Source organism: Martes martes (genome assembly GCF_963455335.1).
Source record: "Martes martes genome assembly, chromosome: 9".
NCBI classification, from domain to species: Eukaryota; Metazoa; Chordata; class Mammalia; order Carnivora; family Mustelidae; genus Martes; species Martes martes.
This window is the reverse complement of record NC_137896.1, coordinates 119059719-119076492: the sequence shown is the minus strand read 5'-3', so window position 1 is coordinate 119076492 and position 16774 is coordinate 119059719. Positions and strand designations below refer to the sequence as shown.

The 16774-nt window shown below is 49.1% G+C and overlaps 1 protein-coding gene across 3 annotated transcripts in view; it reads right to left on the bottom strand.

The window, feature by feature from the left end:
• The window catches only part of OTOF (otoferlin), a gene marked incomplete at both ends in the record, with an annotated part of 92951 nt that overhangs the window by 65480 nt on the left and 10697 nt on the right, over positions 1-16774 (bottom strand). For all 3 annotated transcript variants that reach the window (XM_080814466.1, XM_080814465.1, XM_080814467.1), the window contains one exon: positions 12476-12534. In XM_080814466.1, the coding sequence (XP_080670592.1) occupies positions 12476-12534 (59 nt within the window). The remainder of the gene's footprint in view (positions 1-12475; positions 12535-16774) is intronic.

Here is a 16774-nt window from a genome sequence, read left to right as displayed (position 1 = left end):
GGAGTTTGCTCCACCTGAGGGTGTGCGGGCGGGGGGGGTCTTGACTTTGGGAGGAGAGGAAGATTAGGAGAAAAGTGGGGTCGCTGTGGCCGTGGCGCCAAGACAGGAAGGGGCGCTGAGCCGAGACATGAATGAAGTGAACACAAAAGATCAGCGGACATCATTGTGAGGAAAAGGGACCCAGAGCAGGAAGCTGCTTGGGACTTCGGCTTGTTCACCGCCAGGCACTGACTTGCCTAGGGATGGGGGTGCAGTTTCTGGGCAGGGAGTGGTGACGGAATCCGGAGCTGGTCGCCATGGGCAGATGTGCCGAACAGAGCATAGGGGGCTCTGGGCCGGCTGCCAGCATGGGAGACTCTGCAGGAAGGGCCTGGATTTGCTGCATGGGGGGCCATTTCCAGAATGTACCACATTCAGTGTTTCGGGGAAGGAGCCCCAGGAGGAGGGGACAGGAGGAGCAGATGCTCCAGCAATGCGGGGGTCGGGGGCCAGTGACTGTGGAGGGCAGGGACTAAGGCTGCCCCAGGGGTTTTCACGTGGGAAGAGACTAGTCCTGAGGGAGTCCGCCAGATTTGCCTCTGACCCCCTCCGTGCTCGCTTCCTTCTCTATCTCTCATGCCAGCCCGCCTTTCTCTGTTCTTCTCTTCTCCTGGCTGCCCTGCTTTCTGCTCTCACCGGCTCCATTCTGACCTTCATCAGTTTCTCTCCGGGTCTCGGTCTCTGTCCCTCTCTCAGTGCTTCTCCATCCCACCTATACCCTTGAATCGCTTCCGGAAGCTTTCAACACTCCCTCTGCCCAGGCTGCATTTCAGACTGATTTCACTGCATCTCTAGGGGTCTCGGCATGGGATGCAGGAACTCCCAGGTATCCATGTCCACCCCCCCACACCTGGCTGTGGCCCAGCTGCATTTCCAGCCCCACCTCCTGCTCCCAGCAAATACCTCCTGAGCTCGGGAACAGCGGTGAGCAGGACAGCCCTGGCTCTGCCACGACTTAGCTTTGGGATTGCAGGCCCCTCCTGGCACGGGGCCTCAGCTCCCTTCTGGATAAAATGAGGATGACCAGACTTCCCTCACGGGGCTATTGGAAGAACCCAGTGAGATCACACAGGTGGATTTTGTAAGGGACACAACACGCAGAAATGAGAGGCATGACTTACTTTGTTTTATTTTGCTTTTCCTTGTGGGGACTTTCTACCAGAATGCCTGGGGCTGACCCTCACCCCTCCCTGACCCTCCACCATTTCTCCCTCTCCCTCCATCGCTCTCTAACCACTTCTGCCTTGGTCTGTTGATGTCCTGTTTCTCTTTTACCAGAAAAAAATGTTATTTCTCATTGTTTTCTCACTTTTTGCCATTACTTCCTTTCCACCAGCTGGGGGGATGTGTACTGATGTGTATGGAGGGCCGTAGGACCATGGGGCGGGGGCTATGGGGGGCCTCGGGGCTCCCGGACCTGTGCACGTCCCCTCAGAAACCGGAGAGCACATCTGGGTAGAATTCAGTACTTCTCAGAGCGCTCTTTGCTAATAACCCAGGCTCACAGCAACAGGGCCCAGACGGGCTTCTTCTGGACCTTGGGGCGTGGAGGGTGTGAGAGGTGTTGTGGGACACATAGCCAGTTGGTGGTGGACAGGATTGAAACTCAAGTCTCCTAATAGTTAGCTTGGGGCTTGGCCTCCACCCTGCACCCACTCCTGAAGCCAGAGAGATTAGCTGAGGTTGACACTCAGAGGGGCCCTGTGGCTCGGACCATCCTTCTAGGTCGACAACACCAAAAATGTTTATTTATTGAGCGCTGACCCCACATTGGCACCACACTTTGCACATAATCTAGAATTCAGTGCCCACTTCGCAGGTGAGGGAACTGCGGCTCAGAGCAGACTTGCCCAAAGTAATTCAGCTAACAAGTGGTAACGTATCTTCCTGGTTGAGATAAGAGCCTGGCCCTCTCAGAAGTCAACGACCGGGTACAGAGGTCGAAGCCACCGTGCTGGAGAGAGCGCGTGGAGAGAGGGCCCGGAGAAGGCGAGGCCGCAGGGAGACGCAAGGTGCCCCAGACAACAGTCAGCGCCGACCGCGCTCCCAGTTGGGAGGCAGAGCCGCCCAGCTGAGCCCCACCAACCGCGAAATCACTGGAAGCCCAAAAATGCGGAGAATGCAGTGGTTTGTTCCTCGGCACTAGATGACTGTGACTTTCCCCCCTGCTGTCTCTCTAAGAGTCAGACTCAGGTCAGGGAGGCCTGACACCAGGCTGGGCTCCATGCCCCAGACCTTGCCTCTCTGCACACTGATGCTGGGCTCCCTCTCCCTCGGTTGCTGCATGAGCTCCAGGGAGACCTTGACCGTTGCTCTCAGAGCAGCTCAGAGCAGGAGCAGAGTGGAGAGGGCCAGTTCTGTCTCGTTCACCGAGGTCTCCCTCCACCCGGCATAGGGCCCGGCACACAGTAGGCACTCCACAAATGGGCCTCGGATGGCCGCCTGGGCTGCCGGTGGGCAAGTTCGGGTGGGCTAGTTCACCTCTCCATGCCTCAGCTTACTCTTCTGTAAAGGGAGGGTGGCGGCCACTGTACTGTTTCTTGGGCCGATTGTGGGGCTGGTGAACGGAACCCAGCCCAGGGTAAGAGGGCAACCAACATGGCAGTGACAGTAGTGACGCTCCGTGTATGTTAGTTCCAGGAGCCCGGGCAAGGACTGGCATTCTTGGGGATGGCATCCATCCCAGGGACTGCTGGAGGCTTCAGGGAACAAGGGGCCTCTCTCCAGCCTGAAACAGCACCAGCATGATTCCCTTCCCATGGCCACAACAGCTCAAAGTTGTGTCTTCAGTTTCTGAGGTGCCCTGCGTGCTGGTGGGCCAGAGACTGGGCCAAGGGAATCCACACAGCATTTCAGATTCCACGCCATGTCAGCCTCCAGACACTCCAGGGGACTCTGATGGTAGCTAAGCCGAGCACTGCCACTCAAGATGTAACCAGCCAGCAAGCACCATTCAGAGCAAATGTTTTCTGAACACCTTCAGGGTTTGCTGAATACTTCCTTGTGCCAGGCTTTGTACATGGCACTGTGGCCGGTACAGAACGCAGGGGTGTTTCCTAGTTCTACGGGAGCTCCTGGATAGTTCTGGAGGCACAAACCTGAAATTGCCGCCCGTAATAGGAACATTGAGAGAAGTAAGGTGGCAAGTGTTAGGGACAGGAGGAGGACAGGAGGACCTCTCTTCAGAGGAGGGGCCTCAGGATCCCTGGGAATGTGAAGCCATGACCTAGATCGCCAGCTCACAACTTGACCCTGACCTGGCAGGTGCTGGCCAGAGTGACAGAGTTGTGCATCCTATCAGCCCCAGAGATCTGGGACCCACGGAAAGGTTTTCCTGATGCAGGTTGGAGAATGACCTGGATTAGCCTGAGCCTCATCACTGACTAGGTCTGGAGCCACCCTGTATCAGCAAGATGATGAACTTAAAGGGACAGTCCTCCAGATTTGGGGAGTGGGGGTGTTGGAACGTGCTGCAAAGCTTTAGAATTCAATAGAAAGAGAGTATCTTGGGAATTTAAAGACCCAAGACTCAAGTTGGGTTCATTTTTTTGTTCATTCTTTCCTTTGGCAATATTCCCTGTGCCCTGTGCTGGGTGCCAGGCCACTGATGAACAAGACAGGTGCATTCCTGGCTCCACGGAGCTCATAGCCCATGACTTCCATGTACAAGTGCAGTGGGCAGGTGAGGCCAGCCCCTGGCCTCCCCACCCACAGGCTGATGACTTCTCCCCCTTCTGAGTCCAGAAGACCCATGGTCCATCTTTGTCTGTACTGGGTCCATCTCCCCACTGGACTGGGCCCCTTGAGGGCAGGTTCATTTCCAAGTGACCACAGCCTCTAGAATCAGGTAGAGTTGGGTACAAATCCTGATTATGGCTACTTATCACCTGGAATGATCCTAACCCAGGGAGTTAGGATGCTTGTGTGAAGCTCTCAGCCCATCCTGCTACACGCTAGGTACCCGGGATAGAGCAGCTCTTCTTCTCATTCCTGCAAGTTGCTGCTGTGGCCTCCCCTGTGGCCTCCGGTCCACGTGGGCCTGGCTTAGAGCCAAATCAGACTGCCTTGGGGTGGGCTCCTTGTGACCACTCTCATTCCCCCAGGGCAGGGGTCTCTGCTAGCTGCTGGCTGGGCATAAAGTCTGTCCCCACCCCCACCCCTGCCCTCCAGAGCTGTAGGTAAATGGAGGGTCTCAGGTTCCAGCCTCAGGGAAAGGAGACACCCCATCCAGGTTCTGTTTCCACCCATTGTTGTCCGAAGCATTGTCTTTCTTCCAAGGCCGCTGCCTCCCCACTCAGGTTCCTCGGCCCAGCCTGCAGCAGCCCCTCTCACCCTTGTCTGGGCAGAGAAGGGAGAGACATTTGCTATCTTGTCTTTTATTTCACTTTTCAGCCATGCACCTGTCCCACAAGGCGGGCAGAACAGGGAGTATTTCCCCATTTTACAAAAGGGGAACCTGAGGCCCAGAGAGGTTGATTGGCCTGCCCAAGGTCACAGAGCTTGTTCATACCTCAATGAGGACCATAGACCCATTCTCATGACTCCTAGGCCGATGCGCTTTGTACCTCCCTGAGCGGGTTCCCGAAAGCTCTGGGTGCAGTAACGTGAGAAAACAGACTTTCTGAAAAGCCAAGAGATTCTCAGAAGTTTTGCAAGGGGCCAATGAGATTCTTCTTGCAAGCTTGTTCTAGAACCACAGACAGGCTGTTTCTTCCAGGGACCAGCAAGGAAGTCTAGGACTTGTCCACCCCAGTGTGGGGAGACAGGTTTAAGCAAGCCGGCAGTTTCAGGCTCTCTCTGGGGGCCGAGCTGACGCAGGCCCCTGGGCCCTCCTTGACAAGAGGCGGAGGGCTGCTTCCCCTACTTGGCAGGAATGTCCTGCTGGCCAGTGGCAGCCAGACTTCTGGCCACTTCTCAGAGGGAGGAGTGGTGGCAGGGAGCATGGGCAGACCCCCAAACAAGGCCTTGCAATGGTGTTGGGGGGGTCAGACCCAGGAGCAGCTTCCTGCTGCTGCACCCAGAGTAGACTTCGGATCTAAGTGAAGTGTGGGCTTAGAGCCCTGGCTTTGCTACTTCCAGTCCCTGGGAAGATACAGGCTCTCTGAGCCTGAGCCTCACCATTGGCTGGTTGCTGTGGAGACTGCACGGAAGAGGACAAGAGGACGGCTCAGGAAGCAGTGCTGCTCCCAGAAGCTGCCATCATGATTGTCAGTGAGGTTTCCCCAGGGAAGTGATGGACAAGTCCCTGCACTGTTGAGGGAGGGGAGTGCTGAGCTTTGCCAGTCACTCAGCATCCTGGGCCCCCATTCCATGAACTGCCAGTGGATTCCCCACAGTGATGACCAGAAACTTCCCAGTCAGCTCCTGGGTAGGTTGGACTTTCCCCAGTGAGGACCCCTTCTCCCCATCTTGGGGCTACTCTGACTCTGGCTATGTGCTTTTGCCTATTACTCCCTGGCTTCTGGCCCCTCCCCACTCTCTCCCTATGGATCCAGAGTCTCCCCCCTGCCCAAGTTCCTACATGGATCTTCAAGCACCATTGAGCCCGTCTCTACCTCTGGGGTAGCCTAGCCTGGCACATGGGAGGTGCTCAGAATGTGGCCCCGTGCTTTGCTTGGGGCTGGTAGGGACCGAGTATCCACTTGCCCCATGTTGGGCAGCACTGGGGAGAGGAAGGACACGGTGATTAACTTTGAATGTCATGTATACCTGTGGCTCAGGTGTCCGGGATGCAGTTCATGGAAAGGGGTGGCAGCACTCTTTGAAGGGGCATCAGGTTGCTCACCAGCTGAGGTCTGGACAGACAAGTCCCCAGGGAAACTTGATGGGAAACAGGGAATCAGATGCTCTGCCTGGAAGCCTGGGCAGAGGCCCAGGGAGGCAGGACTGTGAGGGACTGAGTCAGGCTGCCTGTGTCTCCATTCAACCAACCCCTCCTCTCAGGGCCCTGACTGATGACACGGGGAGAGGAAGGAAGCCTAGGTTGCATAGTGGGGCAAGGCCAAGGCTAAGATGCTGGCATAGTAAGTAGCCATGGTCCACTGTCACCATCACCTCTCATTTTGTTCATCATTTGACAAAGAGACCTCATATCTACCATCAGTCCCATTTGACAGATGAGTAACAGAGGCTTGGAAACAAACTGAAAGTCACACAGCCAGGAGGGGAGACTTCTAGAACAGAACTGTCCTTGGGGAGGGCACAGCCTGCTGGCTGTGATGATTGGTGGTTACTCTTGAGCACAGGAGAGAAGGTCAAGGCCTTGCTTCTCTGTGCTTGCAGTTCTGGGCCTACAGACATAGCCACACTGTGTGGGATGGGCCCAACGTGAGGAGGAGGCAGAGGTTCTGGGTGGCCCCTAAGCCTGGTGGCTGCTCAGCTAAATAACAGGTTCAGAGGAAACAGTCTGCTCTGAGGCCCTTCCCAGCCCAGCTGAGCCAAAGAGAAGAAGCAAAGCCCAAGAAAGAAGGGGTAAGCTATTCTGGGGGTCACAGCAGAGCTCCTGTTTCGTGCCAGAATGGTAACTTAGGACCGCTGGTTCTCAACCTTGGAGAAACTCTAGAAGCAAGAGGGAAATATGGATTCTAGGAAGTAACAAGCAAATAGACAACTTTGAGAAATGAGAGACCAAAGCCTCTTTGAGCTGATCTGCGTCAGGGGGAGGATGGAGGCTTCCCGGGGAGGCCGGGGAGTGGGCTTGGCAGTGGGACAATGGGTGGGAGGAAATCTTCGTGAGTTCTGCTTTTACTGACCCCTGGCCTTGCCTTGGGTTGATCCTTGCCTTCTCCTTTACTGATAAAATGGTGGCAAGAGCCCTACTGGGATGAGGATTGAAAAAAATAGGTGTTCGTGGACTTCTCAGTGCAACCTCAAAACTAGCTGGTTAAAAATCTAGCCTGCTTTCTGTCCACCGTGTTTCTCCTTAAAGGCTTAGAGATGAGACCTTGCCTGTTTCTATGGTGACTGGGCCCCCTCAGTGCTCATGCCTGCCCTTCAACCCCTAGGGCCTGACCCAGCTCACCTCTGATGCTTCCCCAGTACCAGTCAGCAGACAGCATAGCTGATACCAGGGGCACTTGAACTGGCCAAAGGAAACACACACTTGGAGAGACATTTCTTATAAAGGAAGGCAAGATGCTGAACAGTGAACACCAATGGGGGCAGGATCATTAGACCAAATGGACCATAAAAACATTTATTAGCGATATAAAACAAGAATAAGGAATGTTAAGGAAAAAAGAACAAATTAGTAAATTGGAAGATCGTTTTGAAGAACTCCCTCAGAAAACAGCAGGAAAGGACTGATAAACAAAAAAATTTAAAAGCAAAGAAATAACAGCTAGAGGTAGAAGTAGCAGCATCTGATAACATGCGGTGCAGAGACGAGAACAATACAAAAACTGAATGGAAGGAATATTTGAAAAAAATAATAGAGATGGAATTTTCTATAATAAATGAAAGATGAAAAGCCTTGGATTTGAAAAGTGCTCACGAAATAGAGCAAAACAGGAGAGATAAGACACCCCACTGTTAGACGCATTATCATAAAATTTGAGAATATCAAAGATAAAGGAATTATACTTCCCCAAGGAGGAAGAAACGATCCCACGCAAAGGTACAAGAACCTGACGGCTATCAGGCTTCTCAACAGCAACAGGCACTGATATTTTGAAGTAAAGGGAAGAACTTTGAGCCTCGAATTTCATATCTAGTGAAAGTCTTATTCAAATTTGAAGAAATAAGAAACTGTTCTCAGATTTATAAGGTTTTAGTAGGTTGGCTACACAAAGGCCCAAACTGAAACTGCTTTTAGAGAAAATACTCAAATAAGAAGAAAAAAAAAAAAGCCAAGGGATGCTTCAAGAGATAGGAGAAGTAAAGGTGATCAGATATCCTGGTGAAGACCATTGTTGTCCTCAAAAAGAAAAAGAAGCCTAGGACAAATAAAAGAAAAGGAGAACACACATTCATAAGAACCTAGAATGAAAATTGTATAACCTAGACAGTGTGGGCTGAGGTAGGGAAATCAAAGAGGACTAGGAGAGTATTACAATACTTGTCATGATAGAGGAACTATAATTACTGGTTTGTTTTCCAGCTATCAACAGGGATCCCTAAACGTGACCAAGGAAGGGTGACTACCTTGAAAACACAAATAGAATGTATAAATTTTCACCTAACAAAAGAAAACCTGATCTATCCCATGGAAAGCTGGAAAGGAGAAAAGAAAACAAACAAACAAAAATGACAGTAAGTGGAAAATATAAAATAAGGTGGTGATAGAAATAAAAATCAAAATACCAATTATAATAGGTGTAAATGGATAAAATAATCAAAGCACAGAGACTCTCAGGCTGGGAGAGAAAATTTAATCTAAGAATATATGCCCTAGGGATGCTTGGGGGGGCTCAGTGGGTTATGCATCCGTCTTTGGTGCAGGTCATGATCCCAGGGTCCTGGGATCAAGTCCCGCATTGGGCTCCTTGCTCAAAGGAGAGCCTGCTTCTCCCTCTGCCTGCCTCTCCCCCTGCTTGTGCTCTCTTTCTGTCTCTCTCTCTGACAAATAAATAAATAAAATCTTTAAAAAAAAGAATACACACCTTAAAAAGACACTTGAATTTAAAACACAGAAATACTGAAAATGGAAGCACAAAGATATACCAAGAAAATAAAAGAATGGAAAGAGATACACCAGGCAAACGAACCAAAATTAGCTGACATTGTAATCTTAACATCCAGCAAAATAGAAACTAATGCAAAAAACATCATAAGAGTCAAAGAGGGATATTAAGTACCAGGAAGAGAAAAAATAGACAAGAAGATACAGTCATCATGAACCTGTAGAACTTACTAGAAATACAGTTTCCAAACACATCAAGAAACAACTGACAGCCACAGGGAGAAACATGCGAATCAACAATTGTGGAAGTAGATTTTATTGCCATCATTTTTGAAACTGATAGATCAAGCAGAGAGAAATAAGCAGAAAAGGTGAAGAACTGAATAGTATAACTAATAAGCCGGGAGTTACATTGCACTCCATAGAGAACCCTCCACTGAGCACATTCCTTGGGAAGAGGGGGCGTTTATGACCATGCATGGAGGCCATAATCAAGGTCTCCATGAATTCTGAAGGATTGGTATCATACAGATTGGGCACTTTGATCATAATGCAAGAAAACCAGAAATGAAAAAAAGAATAAGGAGCTAACATGTCACACACATTTGGAAACTTAATAACATTCCTTATATAACTCGGTTTTAAAAGAAAATCATAAAGGAATATAAAAAACACTGAATGAAAGGAATATAAAAAATCATAAAGGAATATAAAAAATGATAATGAAAATACTACATATACATTTCTGTAGGATGCAGCTATTACACAGCAAAATTTATATCTTTAAATACATTTATCAAGAAATAAGGAGTTAAAAATAACAGGCTTAGCCTTCAACTCTGGGGTTTAGGAAAAGAGCCACAGAGCAAAATAAAATAAGCAAGGAGAAGGGAAATAATTAAGAAAAAGGCAGAAATCAATGAAATGGTCAACAACAGAAGAGATGAATGAAGCCAAAAGCTGGTTCTTTACAGAGATTAATAAGATAAACAGATCTTTAGCAAGACCAGGCAAAACAGAGCAAAGCTAAAAATAAATGCAGTATGGAATAAAATGGAGGAAATAACTAAAGGCACGCACACACAAAAAAACATTTTAAAAACAATTTTAAAACTTTACAATCAAATAGATGCTCATAAATTTGAAAACCTAGATGAAATATAAAAATATAAAAATCCAAAACTGGTGCAAGAAGACACAGAGAAATTGAAAAGGGGGTTGAAGAGGCCCCTCCCCCAAACCATCCATACTTAGATGCCTCTACATGTGGTTCTTCCAAAAGGTCAAGAAAGAGGAAGTCTCTATTTTATGCATGTTGTTCAGAAAATTTTATGCATTATCAAATGATGAAAATTTTACAAATGTAGCTTCAAAAATGCTGCATAGAAATATTTGGCAGTTGAATATAATAGTGTATTAAAGTATTTAACATTATGGAATATACTAAGGGAGCAAAGTTATAATTGTCTCAATAGATGCAGAAGAAACTTGAACCTTTTCAAGTAAAAACTCTTAGCAGACAAGTTAGACAAGGTTAAATAGTAAGATCCTATAACAGCAAGTATATAAGATGACAAAATTTTAGACACACTCATTCCTTTTAATACTAGAGGCACAGAAAGGATGCCTACTAATCACCATTACTGTCCAACATAGAACTAGGGATCATGATCAATGTTCTGTGGAAAGATAAAGAAGTAAGGGGATAGGACTGATAGGCTAGGACTGATAGGAAAGAGATCAAACCTCTTTAGTTAAGATGTAGATGAGATGATCACCTACATTAGAAACAGAACAAACTGTGAAAACAAGTAAGAGACTTCAACAAGTTTGTTAGGTAACAGGGGGACTTCTAAAGGAAAAGAAAGCATTTCTCTAGGTCAACAATAATCGACTAAAAAATGTAGTAAAAACAAGACACCATTCATGATAACAATAAAACCAGAAAGCATCCAGAAAATAATCAAGTTTGGGGCGTCTTGGTGGCTCAGTTGGTTGAGCATCCAACTCTTGGTTTCAGCGCAGGTCCCGATCTCATGGGTTGTGAGATGGAGCCCTGCATCGGGCTCCCTGCTCAGTGGGAGTCTGCTTGGATATTCTCTCTCTGCCCCTACCCCTACCCCCCCATAAAATAAATAAATAAATCTATTTTGAAAAAAGAGAAGAAAATCATCAAGATCATATGACTTCTTTGCAGTAAACGTAAGAATGTTAGTAAATGATGATGGATAAATTGAATAGATGATTTATTATTATAAAAGATTGACATCTTCCTCAATTAATTTTTTAAGTCCAATGGAACTTAATCAAAATTCCAGTTGGTTTTTGGAAGGACCTGATGAACTTATTTAAAAATTGTCTGGAAGAATAAAGGTCCACAAATAATTCACCCTCAAAAAAAGAAGAGGAAACAGAGGGAATTTGCCTCATCAGGTACTAAGACATACAAAAATGCCACATTAATGAGTACAGTGTGGTAAAGTTCAAGAACAGACAAACAGATTAAAGGGATGGGATAGAAAGCTAAGACATAGACCCTAAATGGTGAGAAGGTGATTGATTGCACAGCAAATTGATGTTAGGAAAAGTGGTTTCTCATATGGAGAAAAATAAAACTGTACCCCTCTCTAAAACCACATACAAGGTAAAAGAAAAGAAAATACAATTATAAAATCAGAAAATGTAGGGAAATGTACCTGCAACCTAGAAGAGTGTAAAGAGGTCTTTAGCAAAACTTGAAAACACACCAGGATTAAGGACTCCTAGTCAGGGAGGGGACAAAGTTCATAAATAGATGGCAGACGGAGAGAAATTTCAGTCTCTAAATCCAAACAAGGGGTCAATATCTCAAACATATAAAAAGTTACTGCAAATCAATAAGAAAAAGACAGCCACACCCACAGGGGAAAAGGCAAAGAATATGAACAGGCAATTTACAAAAGAGGAAACTTTAAATGTATTATTAAAAGGACAATGAGATACCACTGTTAGACGTCAGAAAGCTAAATACCAGTAGGTGTAGATAAGGATTGAGAACCAGGGATCTGTATGCATTGCTGGTGGGAGTGTAGACCGGGGCAATGCTAAGGAAGCTTAAGTGGATGCAAATCCCGTGAGCCAGCAGTTTCAGGTTCTGGGGAATATTCCAGAGAAATGTTCACAGAAGTCCAAAGGGGACATGTGTAAGAATATTCAGTGCCTTTCTGATGGTTGGGGGTGGTTAGAGGCAAGCTGGAGTTTCTTCTCTGGAGGAGTAAGTAGGTAAAGGATATGCAGGATGACCAACTCTTTTGAGTAAGATGAGGATTTTTCCTATTTTTATCCCTTCCAGTCTGTGTCCCAAGAACCCCCTCGGTCCCAGACAAACCAGGATGGCTGAACGCCCTCATACACGTTGGCTGTGCCCATAGACCATAAACAGGGGCAAACGATTTACTCAACCCTCTGAACCTGAGGTTCAAGGAAAATAGCTTTTTGGGGGAGACACAGTGGGATAGGTAGCCTGATCGCTCTTACATTGGCGAGGGTGACGTCTCTATGAGACTGGCTTTCTGGAAGCCCAGGTGGGCTTAGCCTGAGCCCTCCATGTGCCCAGAGAAATGGGGAGGGAAGCCCCTCTTGTTGGAGAGAGGCCGGGCCCTCAGCCAGGGCTCACTTTCAGGCCTCCGACCCCTCTAGGCCCTTTCTCTGGAGAACAAAAGTCCCCCAGAGGGCAGCAAGCCATGGACTGGGACCACACTGCCCTTCTGTGGGTCAGTCACTCTGCCCTGGGCTCTCCTGGCCAGGACTTGGGGGGGCGGTCCCCAAGGGTCCTACCTCGTCGAAGTCAGCCACGTCCTCGCAGTTCTCCAGCACCCGGGAGTAGAAGGCTTGCCCTGGGTGGGGACAGAGGAAGAGAAGCTGGGGTCAGACCTCTCCTCCCGGCAGTCACCAGGATAGCACTCGGATTCACATAGCACTCGTCACCAGCCAGGGGCTCTGTGGCCTGCGCTCTGCTCTCCAGGCTGAGGCAAGCGCCCACACCATCTTCTCCGCCCACCTCAGGAGCCCTGTGGTGTAAGCGGGTCAAAGGCCACTAGCTCCAACTTACACATAGGGATGCTAAAGTAAGAAGGGACAGTCTGGTCAGAGGCAGACATGAGAGGAGAACCCAGGACTCTTTTCTTCACCTTGTTGCTCTCTCGGTGGCTTTCTTGGTCTCCTTTTGCTGTCTCCTCAGCTCCACTGGCTTCCCCTGGCCTGCAGCTGCTTTGAGCAGAAGCCTGGTCCCCAGGGCGGTGGGCGCCCTGCCAGCTGGCCGCCCTCCTCTGTGACTCTGTCTGTAGCCAGGCCCAGAAGCTCCTGCCCAAGCCAGGCCCCGCCACAACCAGGCCTGCCCCAGCCCCTCTCCCCCCAGAAGCCACGGGCCTTCCCCACCATCCCTTGCCCCAGAACTTTCTCATTCATTTTTCTGTCGGCCTCGGAGAGGAAAGCCTCGGATGCTTTCTCCCACATGTCACCCCCTCCTTTCCCCACTAGCACGGGTACTACCGAGTGTGATATGGACACACAGTTTCCCACCGGCCCACGTCCATACACCACCTGACAGGGCAGAAACCAAGCTACCTGCTCTTCAAGCCCATCCAGTGAGGACCGGCCCCTCTGCTGGAAGAACCATAACCAGGAGGGATGGAGGACAGGGTTGGGGGGCATGGGCCAGGCAGTGTGTATGATGCACGGGTCACCTCAGTTTACTTTGAGAAACATTTGCGGGAGCCTACAATGGGCCAGGACCAATTTTATCCTGGAGCCTCAGGATAAAAGGGTGGGTACAAGGCCCAGGACCTCTGCCCGCAGGGAGCCGATGGTCTAGTAGGACCTAGAACGGGTTGCCCGTTCAATACCATACAATCCATACACCGACATACCATGTTGTGTGAGACAGAGAAGTGATGCAGAGAAGGGAGGATAAACATTGCTTTGGGGGAGATTTTTTGTTTTTTGGTGTTTGTGGGATGGAAGCATGTGGGAAGGACTTGTCATCTCTGCAAGGAGAAACCCAGAGATAGGGAGCATTAAAAAGAAATATTATTTAGGATTAATTTATTTTTGTCTCTCAATTGTAAACCAAAGGGAGGGGGTAAAAAAAGGGTAGTATTTTTTTTTAAAGATTTTATTTATTTGACAGACAGAGATCACAAGTGGGCAGAGAGGCAGGCAGAGAGAGAGAGAGAGGAGGAAGCAGGCTCTCCGCTGAGCAGAGAGGCCGATGCGGGACTCCATCCCAGGACCCTGAGATCATGACCTGAGCTGAAGGCAGAGGCTTTAACCCACTGAGCCACCCAGGCGCCCCAAAAGAGGGTAGTATGTTTAATAGAATCCTGTATACAACTGCCCCATCCCCAAATCCCAAATCAAATTCTTCTATCTGTGAAGAGACAAAGATCTCCAGCCACTAGAAACGATTACCTCTGGCTAGGGGGAGCAGGAAGAGATTGGAAGCGGTATACGTTGGCCTTTGACTATATACACTTAAATTTGGCATTTTTTTCCATGACCGTGCTTTGCTTTTGTCATGGAAAGAAAAATGCTTTGACATTCCCACCGACATAAACCAGTGGTCCATGTCATTAAAGGACTATCTCAAGGGTGAATTCAGCCCCATTCCGAGGCTAAGTTGGGCTTGTCACTGATGGGCAAGTTGGGGACCCAGGAGAGGACTTGGCAGCAGAGTGGGCATGGGAGGGGCGCATACACTGACCTGGCATGGCCAGCATCAGGCCAGGGAGGGGTTGGAGCGAGCCCCCTCTGACCCCACACTACGATGGGGCTCGGTCCCCTGGGAGCCACTTCCGTCCCCTGGCCTTGGTTCCCTTGTTCACATAAGAAAAGGGGTTGATCCAGAGATCTCCAGGGCCTGCCTGGGCTTCTGAACTTGAGAGCAAGTATGTAGCTACCTCCTGATAAGGAGGAGGCCAGGGGGTTGCTGTCAGAGACAGGTGGAGGTCTGTGGAAGGGTGTGTGTGTGTGTGTGTGTGTGTGTGTAGGAATAGCATGTTGGGGGAGGGGCTGTGTCTCAGATAATCAGGAAGAATCTATAAAACAGAACTAGATACACAGAAAATAGATGTGTGAACGAGACAGATGGAAAACAAAGACTCTCTAGCACTGGCCAGGAACAAAACAAAACTGACAAACCAGGAAGAAAAATCTCACCCACTAACCCCAGGGCAGCCAGGGGAGGACAGGAAAGCATGAGCGATGGTGCCTGAGCTGCTCGCAATTTTCCCCACAGGTAACACACAATATATATGGGGACTCGGGAGTGCTTATGTGTGCACTGGGGCTTCCCCGAGGACCTGGCGCTCTGAATCACCAAAGGTCTCTTTGTGCTCGAAGATGGTAATGAACCTGGATATTTCCATGTTCAAGGCTTTCCTGGAGTGAACACCCAGCAGCCCAGCCAAGGCGGAGGCAGGGAGGGACCGCCCAACCGGGTGCAGGAAGCCACAGAGGCGCAAACCCATCCCCGGGTGCGAATTTCCTGTGGCCTTATTAATAGAGAGGACATAAAATGCAGTGAAATGAGCGACTGCAGAATTTCTGCATCGGGGCTCTGTTCCGAAGTGCAGTAAAACCTCATCGCCTCGGGCTCTGGGGATTTAGATGTGAATATTGTCAAACGGGATGAGCTAAATTTTACCTCTAGATATTAAAAAAAAAAAAAAAAGATTTGCTAAACTGAATCAAATCAATCGTACAGAAACAGAATGTCCTCAAGCGTTTTTGAAAAGCCGCATTTTAGGGGAAAATTCTGCAAACAGTGCCAGGGATCATTCTGGTGGTCCTTTGTATGCCTTAGGACAGAGGCAGGGGACCTCTGTCATCCCTGGCAAGTTATCAATGAGGATTCCTAACCCCATCTCTCCTCTCAAGTTCATTTCCACTTGCCATCTTCTCCACTCAGCATGGGTCATGTTGACATTTCTGTTCCCTCTTAAATGGCTTTCAGACAAAACCATTTGAAACCCCAATATCCAATCACCTTCCTTGCCACGGAGAAGATTGAGAATGAGGCTTGAGGGAAAGAAAATAGCCTGCTCTTTGCAGCGGGGAGGCTTTGCGGATAGAGTGAGAGATGGGGAAGATTGAACGGCACCCCCTTCCTTCAGAGGCAGCTGCTCGTAGGATAGCCGAGCTGTTGGGTTTGGAGTAAACTCCTCCTTCTGTCAATAGATGAAGTCTGGAGAGCAGACTCTGAGCTCACGACTAGAAGAAGTTCTGCGACATTGGATACACCCAGATGGAGGGACTCAGGTTCCAAAGCTTCACAGAAGTATCTATCTGGTATGCTGTTTGCCATTTAAAATATCCCTCCCGCTGCTACCTTCCTAGATGAAGGTGAGCCCAAATCTTGTCTCATTTGGAGGACGGAGTGCTAGTCTTTCACGTGATATGACTTTAGGGTATCAAGAGCCCTGTCGGACCCAAACAGCCCCGTGTTCCTGACAGTTGACCATGTTAGAGCCAGACCTTGGGAAAAGGCAGGTGTGTGGGGACTGGCCTGTTAGCGGGTGTGCCTTCATCCATTCCCACATGCAAGGGGGTCGGTCTTCTGCTCCTCCTGTGTCAGCGTGGAGGGGACAGGGGTTCTACAAGAGATTTTGTCATGGGACGCTGACTGAAGATGCTTATTACAATCCAGAAGGGGGTTAGGTCAGACATGTAAAAGACTACTGTACAAGGCAAAATTTGATCATTCGCAGGCAACAGAGTGTGAATAAAATGAGTACACAGGAGAAGGAGAAATGACCTCAGCTTAGCAGATCAAGGAAGACACGGCAGAGGCAGGGGCATGGACCCTGGAGAGATGGGAGTGACAGGGACATCCGGGCAGAGAGGACCGTGTGAGCAAGTGTTTGTGAGTGTGAGCAGCGAATGGAGCCTTGAAGGAGCAGGACACAGGACAGGCGAGTTCTGATGGTAAAGGGGAAAATGAAAAAGGTCTCCCCTCAGGGAGCAGCCCACTGAAGGTAGATCTGAGAAGGGGGTCCTGGGTTCCTGAAAGAACACAGGGTGGGCTGCTGGGCCATCTATAGGAGAAAGCGGATGTCCTGAGGACAAGCTTCAGGGACC